The 22,024-nt window shown below is 44.2% G+C and overlaps 1 protein-coding gene across 1 annotated transcript in view; it reads right to left on the minus strand.

Annotated features, from left to right (window-relative positions):
- Positions 1–22,024, minus strand: part of SRBD1 (S1 RNA binding domain 1) — a 171,192-nt gene that overhangs the window by 126,657 nt on the left and 22,511 nt on the right. Inside the window, exons 10-14 of the mRNA XM_080998131.1 lie at positions 17,101–17,204; positions 14,813–14,920; positions 10,408–10,565; positions 8,431–8,521; positions 7,079–7,186 (exon numbers count right to left, since the gene is read on the minus strand). Of these exons, the coding sequence (XP_080854257.1) occupies positions 7,079–7,186; positions 8,431–8,521; positions 10,408–10,565; positions 14,813–14,920; positions 17,101–17,204 (569 nt within the window). The remainder of the gene's footprint in view (positions 1–7,078; positions 7,187–8,430; positions 8,522–10,407; positions 10,566–14,812; positions 14,921–17,100; positions 17,205–22,024) is intronic.

The following is a 22,024-nucleotide window of genomic DNA, read 5'->3' on the forward strand; positions in this document are numbered from 1 at the left end:
CAGATTCAGGGAGTCGTAGGCCAAAGAGATGCATACCCTAAGCCACCTAGATAACGTGGAAGGGTTACGGACCTTTAAAATACCCCCTTTTGAGTTGCTTCCAAATTTCCCCTCTTCCCTTAAGATAGAAAGAAAGCATACTGCTGATAAGTTAAAAATGCTTTACAGTGGTACCTCTGGTTATGAACTTAATTCGTTCCGGAGGTCTGTTCTTAAACTGAAACCGTTCTTATCCTAAGGTGCGCTTTTACTAATGGGGCCTCCAGCGCGCGATTTCCTGGGGCAAAGTTCGCAACCAGGAGCAGCCACTTCCGGGTTAGCTGAGTTCAAAACCTGAAGCATTCGAAACCAGAGGTACCACTGTACTTACAAACTCTTCAAAGGTCAGATTCATGTGGTTTTTTCATACAGCAGCAAGAAAAGGCAGGCAGTACAATTTGGGTTCCAAAATGGTAAATGTTTCTAAATTATTAAGCCATGTAGTCTAAGCAGAGGCATCACCTTGCCAACAAAGGTCCGTATAGTTAAAGCTATGGTTTTCCCAGTAGTGATGTATGGAAGTGAAAGCTGGACCATAAAGAAGGCTGATCACCAAAGAATTGATGCTTTTGAATTATGGTGCTGGAGGAGACTCTTGAGAGTCCCATGGACTGCAAGAAGATCAAATCTATCTATTCTTAAGTAAAGCAGCCCTGAGTGCTCACTGGAAGGACAGATCCTGAAGCTGAGGCTCCAATACTTTGGCCACCTCATGAGAAGAGAAGACTCCCTGGAAAAGACCCTGATGTTGGGAAAGATGGAGGGCACAAGGAGAAGGGGACGACAGAGGACGAGATGGTTGGACAGTGTTCTCGAAGCTACTAACATGAGTTTGACCAAACTGTGGGAGGCAGTGAAAGACAAGAGTGCCTGGCGTGCTCTGGTCCATGGGGTCACGAAGAGTCAGACATGACTAAACGACTAAACAACAACAAAAGTCTAAGCTTGGAACATCCAGTTTGGACCTCCTTCCTGGTAGAGTTCACATGGTAGAAGTGTGAGAACAAAGAGTTTGGTAACCCTTCCCCCCAAGGCAAGGGTAAGTGACCTACCGGTATTTAAGCCTGCCAAGACAGCTTGCTCTATGTTCTTGATCCCTTCATGCATTCCCAGTCACTCCAATCCATCTCACTACTACAATTTCCCTTCCCTACCTCCTTATAGCAGGGTTGCAGGAATCAAGAGAAACATTGGATGGCTTCACGGTTTTCCCCCACGTTGTGATTTTTACATAGCGCATACACACACACACATCATGATTCATGATATATTGCCAGGTCAAAAAATATGAAACCAATATCACGATATGGGCTTCAAACCAGTTTTGGATGATATACTGCCCAGCCCGACCCAATCTATAAACAATTGTTTGAAATAACGAAACACCAAAATTGATTGAACTTGCCACTGCTGACTGAAGAGGGCAGCGTAGCAAGATATGTTTTACACTGTAAACCGCCCTGTGGTCTTCGGATGAAGGGTGGTATGGAAAGTTGTTGTTACTGTTATTGTTATTGTTATTGTTGTTATTATTACTACTGCTATTAATGTTTCAGCCCTGGCACTGCAAGGGTGAAATTATACAGAGTAGACTCATCAAGGGAACTGTACCATTGGTCTCCCCAAAAATTCCTTTCCAAAGTTCTTCCCCACAGTAGTGAGGCAAGAGTGTTCCAGCGAAGGCACACGTCTAAACCATTTCTCCGAAACGCTTCTTAACAGGTTCAAATGTCAAACAGCATTTTATCAAATGCTGATTCTAGCGCATTCCAACCAAAAGTACTAAATAGCTTCCGATTTGCAGGCTGACTAATTTGTTTGCCGAATAATTAATTGCATTTAATTAAATGAGACAATTCAATTGGGCTAGAGAGGGAAAAGGTTGTGTTAGGAGGGGGCACTGCACGTCAACTGCAGGAATAATTTCAGAAACAATGAAATAAGAACAGACACCGACACTGGGGGGCGGAGAGAGCTATTTCGAATCAGTTATTCAAACTGGCTTGGCTCCTGAGATCCCACAAGAGTTCCTGAGATTCAAAACATATTAGTTTCATAGTGGAAAGACTCAGTTCAATGATAGGTAGATAGGTAACCATCCATTTTGTTTTCCATTCTGAATTAAAGGCCTCAAGTAATAATATATTACTAGAAAAAGTCAAGGCAGGGGAAGGCTGTTACGAAGGTGATATCACACACTTCCATTTATTGAAGCAGTTTAAAAATCCTGCCTGACAAAATGTTTAGTAGGTTCCAGGACTTCCTTTTTCCGCTGACTGTAAATAATATTTGGGAGTATCTCATTTCCAAACCTCTAAAATGTCAAAACCCGTAAGAGCACATTTTTAATGCAGGCCAGTATGTAGGACTGTAACTGATCTCAGCAATTTGTCAGAAGGTCCATGAGGACTAGGTAAGGATTTGCCTCCTAGATTACAAAAGTTGACATGCTGGATTTGCATTAAGAATATCTAATATAAAGGCTTGCTATGCAAGGCAGAGGAGTCCCAAGTCATTCACGAACATTAAGAGATGGAAGGGGGTAAGTAAATGTGCAAGAACACCCTAATGAATCAGGCCAATGGCCCATCTAGTCCAGCATTCTGTTCTCACAGTGGCCAACTAGATGCCTGTGAGAAACCAGCAAGGACGATTCAAGTACAACAGCACCCTTCCCTCCTGTGGTTTCCACCAACTGGCATTCAGAAGCATTGCTAGGCCTCTCCTCCATGAATTGGTCTAATCCTCTTTTGAAGCCATCTAGGTTGGTGGCCTAGGGACGCGGGTGGCGCTGTGGGTTAAACCACAGAGCCTAGGACTTGCTGATCAGAAGGTCGGCGGTTCATCGGTGCTGAAATATCTGCACTAGCAGTCTATTAGCTACCAAGCCAAGGTTTAGCTGTTGGCATTCGGACAACTCTCCACCCCACCCCCAGAATAGGTCAAGCGAGTCTGTACGATCTTTTGGAGAAATCTTGCTGGTTGTTCCACTATCAGCAGATTATCACTTGATGGCAAGGTGGGAGGGGGCCATCTTGGTGACAGCACCCAGACTTCTGAATGAACTCCCTGGAGACAGGAATTACTTCTGACCACCTCTTTCAAAAGTATATATGCTTTCTTAAGCTTTCCTGGGCCCTGCCTTTTAACAGTGTTTTGTTCACTGTGAAGTTTCATCTGCAATATATAGTTTTGTTTTATCTTGTTTTTTGGGGAACTTTAGCAAATGTTATCGCAGTATTTTTATTGTTTTATGTATACCGCACTTTGTGGTGTATATTTTTAATAATAAACAAACAAACAAACCAAGAAACCCACTAGATCTAGTTGACGATGCCTCCTGGGGATCTTCTCATCCCTGCCTGGTGAAAACCTACTTCTTCTTCTTGCACTCATTTAATTATTATCCCACCTTTTTTCCATAATAGAACTCAAAATGGCACATATAGTCAATCCCAAGTGATCTCCCCTGCATAAACAGACAAAGACCTATACCTGTGTTGCTTCAACCTTGCTACATCACTCATCTTTCAACCATGTCCTAGGACTTGAGGTTTTGCTGTTTTAATTTTCATTGTAAGAAATTTTCATCTTTCACTTGAGAAAGATGGGCTTTAACTTTTTACAATTTTCTTTAAAAAAATAATTCTTCTAATAACTCCCAACTACTGGCAGATGAGATTATCAATTTAAATGCTGTGTTATTCATAACAATTTTTTTTATCATTTTACTAGTTTTAAGAGTATTACTATTACTAACAAGAATCAAGAAAGTACTTGCTTACCTGGAATTTTTGAAAGCCAACTTTTCTAGAGGAAGGCAACTAAGAAAAAAACTAAGCTGCAATCCCAAACACTTACTTGTTAATGTGTCACTTACTTGGGAGTAAGTCCCACTGAATTCATTAGGATTTACTTCTGAGTAGGCATGCATCAGGATTGTGCTGCTAGTAAGTGATTGTAATGATTGCAAAAGTGAACAAAAAGCAAAACAAAACAAAATAAAAATAATCCTGTTGTTCTCTAATGGCCCCCATCCCAACCTGAAACAAACTGATTTACTGCAGCAAGCAAAAGCTTGTAAAAGGACGCAAGACAGCTGAAACATTTGACAGGCATTATTAAAAGCCAGGGGATTTGTATCAGCCATTTTCCTTTAAAAGGTGCTTTGAAGTTGGCTATCTTTCATGTACTTCTTTCATGGCACATTAACAAAGAAAACTGAGCGGAGGTAAATCAAGTCCCAAGGTCACCTCTAGAGTTACAGCACCCTGGGTACCCTGATGAATTGAGAATTAATGCTGCATGAGCAGCAAATATAATAATAAAAACTGTGGGCTGTTAACCAATCAAGTTTTACAAGTGGATCTGAACCCTTTTTATCTGCAACCGGAGCAAATACATCTTAATCCCCCCCACCACGGTCTTGAAATATAATTATCATAATGCAAACCCCAAACGTTAAATCACCCTTCAAACTGAGAGTGCTGTGAAGCAGAAAAGTAAATGTAATTAGGCTGGGTGAAACATTAGAAACAGAGGAGAGCAAGGGGACTTGAAAGTGGCAAAGTCCAGAGAGACTAATGCAGATATTTGGGAATGTAACACACATTAAAGTCGAAAGGGGCACGTAAAGGTTTGCACAGACACATATAAAATACAAAAGAACGAGAACCGTAAACTAAAACTTTCGCCAGTAAGGGGCCTACTTCAAAGCTAGGAAGTGATTCCATTAGGAAAGACCAAAGCGTTTAATACTGATATTTAAGTTGTTTAAGCAATGGAGTAGAATGCACTGGAAATTAGACGCTCAGCGGATTTTGCTTAATCTCTTTCGGCATAGTTAAATGCTCCCAGATGACCGGTGGCTGCAAATACAGTACTACCAATTTCTCAAAAGCTGGAACTGGGAGAAGTGCTTGCCCAAAGTGAATGAATAAGCACATGGCTCAAAAACTATTAATACAGGCAAATTTCAGGGAAGACAAGCGGCAGATGCAGAAAATCTGTATGTATTCTTTACTTGGTAACAGTGTTTTCATCAGCCAGCGGTCAAGGGTGGTTAAAGAGACACTAAAGGCACAATCCTGCATATATCAATGCAGAAGAAAGTCCATTGAGCTTCATGGAACAACGTGTAGAGGATTGTGGACTTGGTCCATCAAAATCCATTCCATTTCAACATAAACAGTTTCAGAGTCATCCCACATATTTCAGTGAGATAAGCTAGAATTAGGGAAGGGCCATGGCTCAGTGGCAGGACACCTGCAGAAGGCCCCAGCTTCAATCCTTGGTATCTACAGGTAGAACTAGGCATGTTCCATGTCTGAAAATTTGGAGAGCCTCTGCCAGTCATTGCAGACATACTGAGCTTTATGGACCAACAATAAGGCAGCTTCCAATGATCTAATTCCATTCAAGAGACGGTTTCAATCTTAATTCCATTTACCCAGGTGTAAGCCCAGTTGCAAGGGACGCAGGTGGCGCTGTGGGTTAAACCACAGAGCCTAGGACTTGCCGATCAGAAGGTCAGCGGTTCGAATCCCCGCGACGGGGTGAGCTCCCGTTGCTCGGTCCCTGCTCCTGCCAACATAGCAGTTCAAAAGCACGTCAAACTGCAAGTAGATAAATAGGTACTGCTCCAGCAGGAAGGTAAATGGCATTTCTGTGCGCTGCTCTGGTTCGCCAGAAGCGGCTTAGTCATGCTGGCCACATGACCCGGAAGCTGTACGCCGGCTCCCTCGGCCAATAAAGCGAGATGAGCGCCGCAACCCCAGAGTCGGTCACGACTGGACCTAATGGTCAGGGGTCCCTTTACCTTTACGCCCAGTTGGGTTCAATAGCACTTACAGGACATGGTTAGGATTTCACTGTTGGGCAATTGACCTCAGTGGGATTTATCTAAGTAAACACACAGAAGATTTCAGCCTGAAGCACTTCACTTTCTATTATTAAGATAGGCTGTGGTGCATCTGCAGTGGCACGCCTTCCTCTGCCCCAGCTGCAACAAATCATGTCTCTCCATTATAGGTCTCTACAGCCACAGCAGGCACTACAATCTCCCAACAGTTTTGCTTCAACCCCAAAGATGCACTCCTCCATTGCCTCCCGAGACAGGTGGGTGATGACAAAAACATGTCACCTAGAAAATCGTAATTTGTGGTGCATTGCCCAGTCCAGTCAGGAAGTATGGGACGCAGGCGGCGCTGTGGTCTAAACCACTGATCCTCCTAGGCTTGCCAATCAGAAGGTCGGCGGTGTGAATCAATGCTATGGGGTGAGCTCCCATTGCTCTGTCCCAGTTCCTGCCAACCTAGCAGTTCGAAAGCACGCCAATGCAAGTAGATAAATAGGTACCACTCTGGCAGGAAGGTAAACGGCATTTCCATGCATTCTGGTTTCTGTCACAGTGTCCCGTTGCACCAGAAGCAGTATAGTTATGCTGGCCATATGACCCGGAAAGCTGTCTGTGGACAAACACCGGCTCCCTCGGCCTGAAAGCGAGATGAGAGCTGCAACCCCAGAGTCGCCTTGGACTGAACTTAACCGTCCAGGGGTCCTTTACATTTACCTTACCTTTATGAAGACAAACAGGTCTACAACTGCATTCCCAAACCTTTGCTAGTTGGGAATACTCCCCCCCCCCCGACCCCAAATTAAAATTAGTGAGTGTGTAGAAATTTGCCTATGGGACAATGGTTAACATTTGCATTCATTGCTCCAATCAGTTTTGCCCCTGGCCTCACCCAGCTGAAAAGTGTTCCCCGTTCCTGCGCCGTACCATGACCATAATTGAGACTATCAACGAACTGTTTCCTTCAGTTTGTTTCTACAGGCACTCTGGAGACTAATAATGATGATGATGTTCAATGTCTCTTTGTTTGTTTTGAGGTTTTGCCTGAAAACAGCTGGACAGAGCAGAAGGAGATACATGGGGAAATAGCCATCTCAATAAAATGATATAAAATAAAATAAAATAAATTCTTATAGAAGCTACATTTCTACAAAAGCAAAGACCACGCTTCATATATTTTCTTACCAGTAAGTGACATCCAAAGGCGCGAAGTATTTCTTCGTAATCAAGTCAGCAAAGTAAGCTTCTGTTTCCCTACAAGCCGTTCCATTGCCAATCACAACGGTGCCGCAGCTTTCAGAGGGAGGGAAGAAGAGAATGTTAAGGTTGAGAAAGTATGAAGTCATCATGGCACCATCTGTCCCAGTAGGGGGCGCTGTTGCTTCCTCCACCAACAGATCAGAGAGAAGAAAATGCACCTGGCTCAACAATATGGAATGGGTAAAAGAAGGTCAACTTACCTGAGTTAACATGAAAAGGCCACCTAACATAGTACATTGTTTCAGATAGTGGAGATGCAAAGAGCTGGTGTTTGTTTGTTTGTCTGCTTATAAGCTCATATACTGTACCACCCTTAAGCAAACTGTCTGGGAAAACTAACCCTAATTTTTACAAATGAAATGAAATAAAAGTATTTTTGAATGAAAAATTGTACAGGTAATCGTAAACTTCTCCTTCAACTCTTTATCCTGCTTCCATTCATGCATATCTATTTTTATCACTTGATTGGATCAGAAAATGCAGTGGGAAGCTGTAATAACACAGGCTACCATAATTATTTCATGGGCTGAGAATGTGGGGAGTATCTTCTCACAAGACAATGTTGCACGATTAACATTGATAAGGGGAAGGGCAGCCCTGTTAACCTGAAATGAATTAATGCACAATGCATCTCCCATACATTCCTGAACAAAGAGAGAACTCTGAAAACTCCTTTACTGTGAATGGAGATGGAAGTGCTGCACACATCCATTAATGAAGAAAGAGGAATGATGCTCCCTGGTCCAGTTGAGGTATCTCAGCTTCACAGCATACCTGAATGCAGTGTGGAAGTATCCCACTAACCATGGTTTCCCATTTCATTCAAACAGGGAAACAATGGCACAAGCCAGACCTTAAACCACAGTTTGAAGCTGGTTCAAGATGAAGTGGAAACCTATGGTTAAAGGGAGGTAATTTCGTAATGCATTCAAGTACCCAGAGAAGGGAGCAAGGAAGGTTCATTCATATCTCAGTTTATGAAGCCAGGATATGATTGAGCAAACATGGCCCCTTTCTTGCCACATTGCATTGGTAGCACCATTGCCCGCCCAACACAGCTCAGCAAGACAGGGAATGTTGGCCCTGTTGTCTCAGCAACAGACATGTGCTCCTCTCCCTCTTCCCAATACCCTGCTATTGGTTGAAAAAGGCTGCCAAAAAGCAGGGGAGGCAGATTTCTAGGGCCACCAAACAGGATTGCAAAAAGGCACCCCTTCCATTTTGGTTCAGCTGTAATGCACGGGCACACCAAAAGAGTGAAGGTTTGTTTAACATACTTGTAATCCAGCAGAAGTGTCCGTATCTTCTCAGCTTCACGGAATCCTTTACCAGAGTGTAAATAGACAACATCAGTATGGAGTATTTGGCCTAAAGTGACAAGAAATGAAAAGCCATCTAGTTAGGAAGAATAAACTTGGTGGTCCGTTTCATATGCAACATTAAACCATGGTTTGGTGATACTGGAACAAATTTCAGCAAGCTTCAGGCTCATGCATGCGCCCCTCCTCTCTCTTGCTGTGCTGCAGCTGCAAACAGGAGCTTTTGCTTCCTGTTTTAAACAAACCAGAGTTTCTCACTGTGTGCAAAATGAGGGGACACTGGTTAACTATGGATAGATACCATGGTAACCTCTGAGTGTTAACAAATGTGGGTGGGGATGATGTAAGCTGGACTCTAACATCACCTGCTATTTCTGCTTTAAACTATGGTTTGTTGAAACAAGCCAGGATCGAGCCTTAGTTTATGAACCCAGCTTGCTTACAAACCATCGCTTAAACTAACCAGTGTTACCCAGTTCAAACATAACCAGGATCTCTAATTACTTTAAAACAGGGAGGGGAAGCTTCCAACATCTGCATAGCCACATCAGAAGAGAAAAGAAATACAGAAGCCCAAAGCTTATTCTTGTAGGGCTGAGCCATGATTCAGGGTTGCATCCAAAACAAGCCATTCTTTTAGGAAAGGCTTGTAGCACAGCTTTCAAGACGGCAAAGATTTGTGTTGCATGTCTCAACAAAATGAGTTTGGAGAAGGACTGCAGCTCATTGGTAGAGCATCTCCTTCGCAAGCAGAATGTCCCAGTTTTAGTGCTCGGATAAACTCCTGCTTAAAACCTGGAGAGCCACTGCCAGTCCGTGCCGACAATATTGAGCTAAATGGACTAATGGTCTGATTCAGTATAAGGCAGCTTCCGATGTTCCTATTAATTCTTGGCATTCAACCATCTTCTTCCAAGTTTACATACAAGCATCTCCTTAAACGCATCTGTGTTTTATCCTGGCTTATCCTGAATCACCTTTTATTCTACTGTGTCCTCCCTTTTACTATACATCCCCTCCCTTGTTCTCTAATGTGCCTAAAAGGAATCATGACGTGTGCAGGAATAAAACAATGGAAGGAAAGTGGAGATAGCAGTAACAAAAGACCGAGCTTCTTTCTTTTGATATTCCCTGCCAAAGGACTAAATAAGTCCAGAATGCATTGGGCTACAAACTATTAGAAATTATTTTTCGCTCTATAAGACGCACTTTTTCCCTCCTAAAAAGTAAGGGGAAATGTGTGCGCACAGCACTCCCTCTCGCTGTTCTAGCTTCTGGCTTAGCTGTGTGAAGCCTCTTCAGGGCAGGGGGAGCCTTCATCCTGCTGCCCTGAAGAGGCTTCGCGTGGCTATCCCAGAAGCCAAAACAGCGAGAGGGATCGCTGCGCAGCCCCTCAGTCCCTTCCCCCACCTCCCAGAAAAGCCCGCAAGACCTGCGCTCCCTTTAAAGAGCCGCACGGAGCATGTGTGTGGCTCTTGGGGGCTTCTCCCTCCTGGGGAAAAAGCCTGCAAGCACCGCACACACGCTCCACGTGGCTCATGAAAGGGAGCACTGAGCAGAGCCTGGGATGCGTACAGGCTCTGCTCAGCGCTCCCTTTAAAGAATTTTTTTTTTCTTGCATTCCCCCTCTAAAAACTAGGTGCGTCTTATAGAGTGAGAAATACGGTAATTCTTCTACGCCTTTGCTTCCCCATCCCACCCCCCATTTGCCTGGGGTTTCCCTCTTCTGCTGCGCAGCCTAAAGCATTAGCTTAGTATAGGGTAGCCCACGTAATGCCTTTCAGATGTTGCAGGACTCCTATGACCCCAGCAAGCATAGCTAATGGGCACAGAAGATGGGAGCTATAGTCCGACACCATCTGCAGAGCATGATGTTAGCTACACATGTCCTGATGACACAACTAGTGCTTCTCACAGCTGGAGCACCACACTTACTGGTTGGTGAAATGATGGCCAGTTTGCAACCATGTTTATAGCCAGGATCAACTCCCATCAAGGTCCGTCCTCTTACAGGGCTCATGAGAAGCAACTGGCGGAGGTTCCTTCCGAACATCATTACAGATTCCTTCTCTGCGTCTGAAGTCAGTTTAGATCTAAGAAAGGAGTGTAGCAAAAAAACAGAGTTATTTCATCACAGGTAGGCAAAATTGCATATTGGCTTCCTCGCACTCCATTGCCCTTTTCCATGATTTTTTCTTCTCTCCTACTCTTAATTTTTTTTGGGGGGGGGGGTGCAGGTGGCGCTGTGGGTTAAACCACAGAGCCTAGTACTTGCCGATCAGAAGGTCAGCAGTTCGAATCTCCGTGACAGGGTAAGCTCCCGTTGTTCAGTCCCTGCTCCTGCCAACCTAGCAGTTCAAAAGCACGTCAAAGTGCAAGTAGATAAATAGGTACCGCTCCTGGCGGGAAGGTAAACGGCATTTCCGTGCGCTGCTCTGGTTCACCAGAAGCGGCTTAGTCATGCTGGTCGCATGAACCAGAAGCTGTACGCCGGCTCCCTCGGCCAGTAAAGCAAGATGAGCGCCGCAATCCCAGAGTCGGCCACGACTGGACCTAATGGTCAGGGGTCCCTTTACCTTTACTTACTCTTACTTTTTAATGAGCAAACACTCCCCTCCCCCAAAGTCTGTTTTGATGTGGCATGGATGACTGCATACAAGACTTAACAATTGCACATGCATTTGTTCTGAAAAACACTTCATGCTTATAATTGTTTTTTAATTGTTTTTTTAAATAAAGTTATGTATAGGAATGTATAGGAGAAACTTTTCAGGCACTTAAAATTTGACAGTACACTTACTGTGGACTGTGACTCAGCTTTTTCATTGCCTGAGTGAATTACATTCTCAGGGAAACTCTGCTCTTGCTTCAAAGGAAACTTTTGCCTCCTGCCTTACTTGCATCTATGGCAGAGGTGAGGAGCCTCTGGCCCAGGGGCCAAATGAGGCCCTTTTTGTCTCGCCTTTGTGACTTTTCGCAGGCCATCAGCCGTAGCCAACGTAGTGCCCTCCAGATGTTGTTTGACTCCAGCTCCCATCACCCCAGACAGCTTGTCCAATGGGTCGAGGTGAAGGGAACTGGAGTCCAGCAATATTTGGAGGGCATCACATAAGTACTTTATTATACAGAAAGGAATCAGTACAGGCAACTCCCCATTTATGTGGAGGTTGCATTCCGGGTCATTGTGTATGTCCGTGGACAGCGCATAAGTCCTTTCCATCCCCTTTTCCGGCCACTTCCAGGTAGCTGTGATGCGTGCATGCACATGTGCGTCAACCAGGCGCATGTACCATCTATAGGATGCACCCGACCATAGGATGCACCTTGTTTTAGAGGGGGAGAACAAGAAAAAATAATTCTCCCCCTCTCTGCTCAGCGCCCCTTCAGCGAAGCGGCAGGAGAAACGGAGCCCCTTCCATTTCTCCTCCCACTTGGCGAAGGGGCGCTGCGCAGCTCTCCCTCTCTGCTGAAGCCAGGAGAGTCTTGCTCTCCCGGCTTCAGCAAAAGGAACCCGAAGCCTCCGGAGCGCAACGGGAACTCGAGCTGCGCTCCGAAGGCTTCAAGTGGCTATCCCTGATAGCGCTCCATCTGCGCTTCGGAGGCTTCGCGTTGCTATCACTGAAGCCAAGGAGCCTGCATTCGCTTCATAGGACGCACACACATTTCCCCTTAATTTTTGGAGGGGGAAAAGTGTGTCTTATAGAGCGAAAAATACGGTAAATTGGTCATTGCCTGTACAGATTTCTCCCGGCTCCTAAACAGTGTTTTGCTTCTACAACTTATTCCTTCCTCTCCTCTCCCCACATGCCCCTCTGGGAGGTCCTCTGGAGCCAACTTGATGGCATGTGGAGGGCTGTAGGGGAAAGAAGAAGAGGGGAACATTTCATTGCGCAATGGGAAGTCTCCTGTGCTAGCTGGACAAAAGCACTGGATATCCATGCGGTTGAACTATTCGTTGTAGATGTTGAGTGCTAACTAACAGGGCTACTGTTGAGAACGTAGAAGGTGTTTTTTCAGAGAGGATGTGGATGGGTTGGAGATCCTGAATGGTGATATTTCAAATAAACAAGAACTCTACATTTAAAAAAAAATAAGCCTAAAAAGCTTTTAATTCCCATTTCATTTCTGCAGCGCCAAAACGCCACTTCAGCTGGTTACAAAAGCCATTATATTGTCATTGGTAAAACAGATTGCGTCATAGTCTAGTCAGTACGGCAACCATGGCAGAGTTGAGCCCAATATTATGACTATGAGGTCGTTAATTTAGGAAGGGGGGGAAATGACAGCTAAAAAGATACTTATAGCTAGAGCAATTAGCCTCCACGAATCCCTCCAGAGAAGTATGAGAAATGGGATTAGAGCGACATGATGGAGCACATTACCAAAACAGTGATTGTGAAATGGATACAATAAAACAATTTTAGCAGCATAGCAGTTTGCATCAAGACCATTATAACCATCTGATGTATTACTCAATATGGGGGGCTCACAATATGGAGCTGTCATTAAAAATGTTAAGGTAATTGCCGTTTGCATACACAAACTGTCAAATTTCCCCCCCATTTACAAAGCATTTTTTTGATCATTAAGTTATTTCCCACCATGCTAGCTGCCAGGGGAAATGTGTCTTTCAACTTGCCAATTTTTTTTTTTTTTTGCATAGTCTTGTGATCTAAAGAACAAATCAGGAAACCGTTGCTACTAAAACAGCATGTGTTAAAAACTCTTCAATTAGATCGATCCTACACAGATCTACTTGGAAGTATAGCTTATTGTTAGATTACTGCAACGTGCTATACGTGGGGCTGCCTCTGAAGACGGTTTGAAAACTTCAGATGGTGCAATTCAGAGGCCAGGTTGCTCACTGGGACAAGGCAGTTTGAGCATATGTTGCCAACCCTGGCCCAACAGCACTGGCTGCCAATGAGTTTTTACCTACAAAGCCTTAAACAGCTCAGGACCGCAATGCCTCAAGGACTCTCCCTATATGAACCAACATAGGCCCTACAGTCTGTAGCTCATTTTCATGTGCTTCATCCGCGAGAGGTCCAGAGGGTGGCGACACAAGAACAGGCCTTTTCTGCGGTGGCTCCCCACTTGTGGAAAAGCTCTCCCCAGGGAGGCTTTCTGGCTCCTTTGTTACTTATCTTTAGCCGCCAGGCAAAAATATTCCACTTCTCCCAGGTCTAATTAAACAATTGACCTTTTTATTTTTTTATTTTTTTTGGGGGGGGGGGACATTTTTTGTCACTATGGTATGTATTTATATATCGTAAACCACCCTGTGATCCTCGGATGAAGGACAGTATAGAAATCAATCAATCAATCAATCAATCGATTACAGCAGGGCTTACTTCTGAGTGAGGACTAAGGCATCAAGCAATCTCCTTCACGCAAGATACTGAAATATCACAATGTCTGAAATAAGGATGGAGCTACGTGGAGGCACTGGCTGGATTCACAGATTTTCCTGCATCACGATTTTTGCATAGCGCATGTGTGCGCACAAACACACACACATCATGATGCATGATATATTGCCAGGTAAAAAATTATAAGGCATGCGGGTGGCCCTGTGGTCTAAACCACAGAGCCTAGGGCTTGCGATCTGAAGGTCGGCGGTTCGAATCCCCGCGATGGGGTGAGCTCTTGTTGTTCAGTCCCAGCTCCTGACCACCTAGCAGTTTAAAAGCACATCAAGTGCAAGTAGATAAATAGGTACCGCTCCGGCGGGAAGGTAAACAGCATTTCCGTGCACTGCTCTGGTTCACCAGAAGTGGCTTAGTCATGCTGGCCACATGACCGACAAACGCCGGCTCCCTTGGCCAATAGAGCGAGATGAGCATGCAACCCCAGAGTCATCTGCGACTGGACCTAACAGTCAGGGTACCTTTACCTTTACCTTTTAAAAATTATGAAATAAAAATATCACAATATGGACTTCAAACCGGTTTTGGACTATACAGTGGTACCTCGGTTTACGAACTTAATCTGTTCCAGAAGTCCATTCTTAAACTGAGGCGTGCTTTCCCTAATGAGGCCTCCCACCGCCGGTGCTCTTCCAACATTCAGCTCCCATTCTTAGACCGAGGTAAAGTTCTCAAACCAAGACACTATTTCCGGTTTTGCGGAGTTTGTAAATCAAATCGTTCTTAAACCGGACTGTTCTTGAACTGAGGTACCACTGTATATCACTATATCACCCAGCCCCAGTGAGCATTGCCTTGCTGTATTTTTTATGAAAGTGCTGCTTCTAAATATTTAAGCAAATGCTTTTTATTTGATATTCCTATGTCACAGTGCACAAGCCAGTTTACAATCCATAAGGGTGTTGCTTTACCTGAATTCTCTGCAGAGAAGCGGATAAATAAGGCGCTTGTAGGAGTCTTCTGCTGAATAACGTAGAAGCTCCATTAATTCAGGCTGCGCATAGGCCTTTGGTCTCCATCTGTGCACCAAAATGTTTAAAACTAAGATTATTTGGTAACATGCTACAAGTGTAACCTGCCGAAAGCCATACTATAGCTTCAGCAGAATGGAATTTTAGCACAGGGTTTACAAAGTCCATTACAAATACCCTCTTTATGGGACTTGGAAGTCCTTGAAACCTGCAGACTATCTTCTTCTAAGAATATGCATACAAGGTGGTTAACAAAATCTGTGTAACAGACGCCAAACAGATGACAAAGACTTGGGTTCCTATTATCTACCAAATTTGTTGGAAATTAATTCAAGTGTAACAGCTTGAAACAGCCTGACCAAGTCCAAAAGTAGCACAAGAGAACATGGGGCACCTGTCACAATTTAGAAGCATGGTCAAATCTTCACAGTCACAGCCAGCACCTATGGGTTACCCAACACGTATTTTATGAGCTAACTGTCAAGACTACCAGAGAGATAAATGGAAAACTGGCTACTACTTGCATGCATGCATCAATTCATTTAATGTACATCTGTTGAAGATCTTCAGTTGCTTTGGATTTCCCAGATAGAACTTTGACTGACTGCTGCTTTGGGTTTCCTGGAGAAACCTTAGATCTTGTACTGCATTACGTTTCCCCAGCACTTAAGAGTTCAAATAAAAACAGTCAACAACAACTGCTAACCCAGCAATCATACAAAACAACAACAACAACCCCAAGCAAATCCAGGCAACTATTGCTGTTATAGCCAAAGGTCAATGGATGAAAACTGTGATCCAGATAGTCACCAGGTCAAGTCTCATCTAGCCACAAGGGGGCCTTAAGAGTTCTACCAGCTTCAGCCTCAACCTTCTCCATGCAAAATATTATTGCATTATACAGATGATGTTATTATCTTGGATCTGATCCAGGTTTCTCCCATCTCCATGACCAGTGCTCTATTTGCTGGCCAAGCCAGCAGTTACTCTTCCAGTTTACTTTGCAGGCCACATTCCCATCGTAGTGTTGCCATATGTCCTCTTTTTCTAGGACACATCCTCTTTTCCCCAGACATGACCTTTTCTTCAGGATTAAAATTTCTGTCTGGGTGGATTTTTAAAATTTGGCACAATACAGTAACTCAGAAGAGAATCACAACACAGCAGCATCTTAAACTAACTACATACTGTATGAATCCCTTCTCTTGTGGCTGAACTAAAAGGACACTGGCTCAGCTGGAAGATCTTGGAGAAGGAATCTGGGAGTGCAAGAGTTAACATCCCCGTCCCTTTAAGGAGAGTCCATATGTACATGTACAGTTTAATAAATTGTTCTGTGCACGCTTATGTTCACAAAGATGTGAACGTGAGCCCAAACACTTTCATGTGGCAAGTGAGGGAGCAATACGTATTATTATTATTTTGTTGTTGAAAGCTAAGAACATTGCTACTAGCAATATATCACAGCTTCTATAGCTGACATATAGTAGGGGGTTGGGACACAGGTGGCACTGTGGGTTAAACCACAAAGCCTAGGGCTTGCCGATCAGAAGGTCGGCGGTTCGAATCCCCGCGACAGGGTGAGCTCCCGTTGCTCGGTCCCTGCTCCTGCCAACCGAGCAGTTCGAAAGCACATCAAAGTACAAGTAGATAAATAGGTACCACTCTGGCAGGAAGGTAAACGGTGTTTCCGTGAGCTGCTCTGGTTCGCCAGAAGCGGCTTAGTCATGCTGGCCACATGACCCGGAAGCTGTACGCCGGCTCCCTCGGCCAGTAAAGCAAGATGAGCGCTGCAACCCCAGAGTCGGTCAAGACTGGACCTAATGGTCAGGGATCCCTTTACCTTTTAGTAGGAGGTTAAAGTGAGAGCCATCAAAGCGACCCATAGTTAGAAGTAGAAGTTGGCAAATGTGTCCTCTTTTTTGCCCTTCCAAATATGGCAGCCCTACTAGATCTAAAGCAGCAATAGCCAATGCTGCACCCTCAAGGTATTGCTGGGTTGCATACAACTCCTGTCAACCCTGATCATTGACCATGTTGGCTGAGTCTAATGGGAGAGACTCCAACATCTGGAGAGAACCACATTGGTACTCACTCCCAGCTTAATGTTTTTAGACTAGTCCAAAAGTGTAGGTCCAACAGTTATAAATTCACACCGAGAAGGGAAATGCATTCAGCGAACCCTGATCAGAAAAACGAATAAAGCATTGGCATGCCCTCATACAGACCTTGCATTTACACACCACCTACAGAATTCAAACTTCACACCGTCGGGAATGTTGACCTTCACTGTCAGGACTTTGAGATTCTCCCCTCGGTTAATGGCTAGAATCTAAACAGCAAATAGAAATGGAGAACACATATGACACACATAACAGGCAGGGAGCACCTTCAAAACCACAGTGAATCTATTGATCTAGTGACTGTGCTGACTGCAGGGGGACCCATAGTTTGACTGCTTATGGCAGCTTCGTATGTTCACATGTGAAAGTGCTATTACAGCTGTATTATTGTTAGTTGTTCAATGTGCCAAAATGGCTTCCAAAGGACCAAAACCTAGAGAGGAATGAACTATGTTTTCAGTCGGTTGTGTGTGTGGGAGGGGGGGTCCTCAGTTTTGCCCCTCCCCAAATTTAGCAAAAGCAGAGTGATGCAAAACTAAGTATGCAAATCAAGAGAAAGAATGTATATGTGGTCACCTTGCATAATGTGTACAGGATGTAGAACCCCATTTTTGCTAGACCAAGAGCTGGATTACCTAGGTGTAGAATTTTAATTTTGTTTTTGAACCACAGGGTATACACAGGCTTGAGTCCCGGTTTGTTTTTATACAGATCAATCAGCTGACTCTGCAATCTTACTTTGCACGTCAGATGAAGGGGCAGGTGTGCACAGCTTAGCCAAAAGGGGAGACCCAACAGACCTCATTTTTATTTATTTTACTTAGGAAAATATTTATATACCACTAAATCATAGAAAAACATCAAAGTAGTTTACAATTATACCTACATCTATATCTACAGAATAAAAACACATATGGGTTTAAAATCAGAAACCATCAACTAACTATTATGGAAAGATGTTATCTTAATTGCCTGCATAGAAAAGTTTTCAACAGGCGTCTGAAGGTTGAAACTGAAGCCTCCTGTTGAATTCTTACTGGCAGGACTGGGCCAATGATATTAAAGGCTCTACTTCATATCGGTGTCAGATGGGCCTCTCTGACTCAAGGGACAAGCAACGACACTCCTGCACTTGACCTCAGTGGCTGAGAAGGGATATAAGGGTTCAGGGAATCCCTAAGGTACCCTGGAGCTAAGTCGTTCAGGGCTATGTAAATGAATACAGGGATCTTGAACGTGGCTCGATAGCAGGTGGGCATTTACTAGGCCTGTGGGCCAGAGGTTCCCCACCCCTAGGCTAAATTAAAAAGTGTATTCAGAGTACATAAGCTCCACAGGATGCTCCAAGTCACATAAACCCAGCTAAGCGACTAGGTTGCATGACATCTGGATGGCTGCTAAAATGTATTTAAGTACTTTTCATGTATTTAAGTACTTCCCCACCTTTCAGTGTGAGCTGCTCTCAGAGTAACAAAGATTCTCCCCTGCCCTGTTTATACAGGGACACAGAGAGTGAGTGTGTGTGCTTCAAGGCCGTGTGGAGATTTAACCAAACTGTTGTCACAATCCCACTTGACCCAGACAAAATGGTTTGGAAACCCAAAGATCATCTGAGTACAACTAAAGGGTCAAAGGAACCAGAAATGATCCCAACCAAGGGACCCATTTCATGGATGTCTCACTTGATAACTACCACCCATCTCTCTGACCACAACCCAAGCTCTGCCTTGATCCTGGATTCTCCCACTTCATCCCTTGGGCCTCCAAAGCAAAGGCAACAGCAGACCCAGTAGGAAGGCCTAAGTCAGCATAATAATGGCTGTTTGACTGCAACAACAGGATGTCTGGACTAGATAGGCTAATAGCCTGATCCAGAAAGGCTCTTCTTATGTTCTTATGGAATAATAACATTTCCATGAGATGATAAGTATTCATTTTAACTGTCAGCAAAGGGGGGGAAGACAATGATTGCTATGTACGTGGAAATCCACATGCTCCCGAAAGTTAAGAAAACCATACATTTCCGATACATTAGACGTGCAGAGAAACCATTAAAAAGCTGTTAAAAGTTGACATTCCTGTGTTGCCGTGCATGTTGATGTATGCTATGGGCCCTCAGCCCTGTCACAAGCAAGCTTGCTGTGTCAATCACGAACTTTAATTCAATCACTAGCTAACTCAGACATGTCACATATGTTAAACACAATGGTCTAAAAATGACCTGGGGGCATCGCACCAATTTATATTCCTCAGCTTTCCCTGTGCATGTTGACATACCAGGCCTGACATATCATTGAACAACACAGCAAATAATAAAAATTACATGTGAAATGTTATAGCATCAGGTACCTTGACTGCCAAAGCAAATGCTCTCATGCAGGAATTAGGAGGGCACACATTTCCCGAACGAAAACAAAACACTTTCATGGTTATTCCACACTGGCAAGAGTGTGTGTGTGTGTCTGTGTGTCCGTGTCTGTGTGAAAGCTAAAACAGCTATCTGGAGTGAAATCAAAATTATGTTTTTCGGCAAACAACTTCGTCAGATATAGATATCATTGCTCCTGACTCACAGGGGTTTTTCCCGACCAAGTGCCCTATTTCCAAGCCCCTCCAAACAAACTACAGTGGTACCTCGCAATACGAATGCCTTGCAAGACGGAAAACTCACAAAATGAAAGGGTTTTTGGTTTTTTGAGTTGCTTCGCAAGACGATTTTCCCTACGGAAACGTCTTGCAAGTTTGTTTCCTTTTTCTTAAAACTGTTAATACAGTTGCGACTTGACTTCAAGGAGCAACTCATAGCACGCAGTGTGGTAGCCTTTTTTGAGGTTTTTGAAGACTTTGGTGATTTTTGAAGCTTTTCCAAAACTTTTACGACACCGTGCTTTCCAAGACGAAAAAAACCGCAAGACGAAAAAACTCGCGGAACGAATTAATTTCGTCTTGCGAGGCACCACTGTAGCTTGACAAACAATGGCTTGAAGAAGAGCATCTTCTCATTAATAGCCAACCCCGATAAGCCAAATTTAGCTTGGAAACTAAGTATCTGTAGAAAAGTAAGCAAGTTGCCATCCCCTTAAGCCAGTGTTAGAAATTAGCCAGGCGCCAGGTGCGTTTTCTACTGGTGTAGATCCAATTATGACTATGTGGAGATTTCTGGGAGCCAGGTTGGCAACCACAGCTTAAACACCTCTGCCTTAGTCCATAGATAATGTCATTTCCATCTCAACTGGATTTCTCCTCCTTCTGTACTGGGACAAGTGAATTGTTGTTAAGAGGAAGCTACAGTCAAGTAATGTTGAGATCATAGAATCGTCAAACCATAGCATTGTATGGGACCCCCAGTCCAACACCCTGGCGAACAGACATTCCACTGTGGCGATTTTAACTGATTTTAACTAGGTGGCACTTGGCCCCTAGCTCGTATATCTGAGCTTTCAACATTGCCTTAGGCCTCAGTGAAAAGGGGTTGGTTTCTTCTTTGGTGATCACTCATAATCAAGTAAGATTGTCTTCCATAAACACGGTTTTAGCAATGAGTCCGTAAGTGACTGTGGAGGCCAATTCTTGATCCACACGTCCTTCCACAGTGGGGACATTGGTTCCCGGGCGAGAGTTGATCACGGTGTGGATTTGCCAAGCGTGCCTTCCTCCTAGCACATTTCTCTCTTGCATCCTGAGTTTGAGTGTCTTCAAAGCCCATGACACCTTTGGTAAAGGCTGTTTTCCAACTGGAGAGCTCGCAGGCCAGCATTTCCCAGTTGTCAGTGTTTACACTACTTTTTTTTTTTAGATTTGCCTTGAGACAGTATTTAAACCTCTTTTGTTGACCACAAGCATTACACTTTCCATTTTTAAGTTCGGAATAGAGTAGTTGCTTTGGAAGGCGATCATCAGGCATTCGCACAACATGACCAGCCCAACGAAGCTGATGTTGAAGAATCATTGCTTCAACACTGGTGATCTTTGCTTCTTCCAGTACACTGATATTAGTTCGCCTGTCTTCCCAAGTGATGTGTAAGATTTTTCGGAGGCACTGTTGATGGAATCTTTCGAGAAGTTGGAGATGGCATTTATAAGTGGTCCATGTTTCGCATGCATACAGTTAGGTTGGTAGTACAATAGCTTGGTGCACAAGCATTTTGATTTCCCTGCGAATGTCCCATTGCCTTAGGCCTCAGTGAAAAGGGGTTGGTTTACCCATATAGAAAGCTCTACTTGATCAGGCCAATGGCCCATCGAGTTTACTATCCTGTTCTCACAGTGGTCAAGTGGATGCTTATGGAAAGCCTGCTTATGGGAAGTGGATGTTTATGGGAAGCAGGACTTGAGCACAGCAACATTCTTCCCACCTGTGACTCCAAGCAACTGGTTTTCAAAGGCAAACGACCTCCAAAGATGGTGGCCCATCTTTCGGGGGGTTTTTAAGCTGTGATTCCTGCATTGCAGAGTTGGGTCCCTTCTGTAGTGGAAAACGGGCAAGAAAAATCGAGGTGCTGCAGATTTGGCTATGTGCAGGCAACCCTTCCTGCGAGTCCTCGCAGGAGCACTCCTGCCCTTGAGAGTGGCCCAGCCGGGGCCTGACTGCCCAGATTAGGAGCCCTAATCGACACAGGTAGTGACTGTGGAGACATCCAGCCCAGCCTGGTTGAGGCAGGTACGAATGGTGCAAAGCAACATGGTCAAGCAGGGAGAGAATGATGGACCAAATGGTGCGGTTTCCTAAGGCTAGATCTGGTGTATGTGGGTCAAGGTCTGGTGGGGGAATTGTTCCTTTGGGGTTATTGGCCTGATCAACTAAAGCTTTCTATGTGGGTAAACCAACCCCTTTTCACTGAGGCCTAAGGCAATGGGACATTCGCAGGGAAACCAAAATGCTTGTTTACCAAGCTATTGCACTACCAACCTTACTGTACGCTTGCGAAACATGGACCACTTACAAACACCATCTCCAACTTCTCAAAAGATTCCATCAATGGTGCCTCCAAAAAATCTTACACCTTTATATATTTTATATAAAATATGT

Source organism: Podarcis pityusensis, assembly GCF_964106645.2.
Source record: "Podarcis pityusensis genome assembly, chromosome: 3".
NCBI lineage: Eukaryota > Metazoa > Chordata > Lepidosauria > Squamata > Lacertidae > Podarcis > Podarcis pityusensis.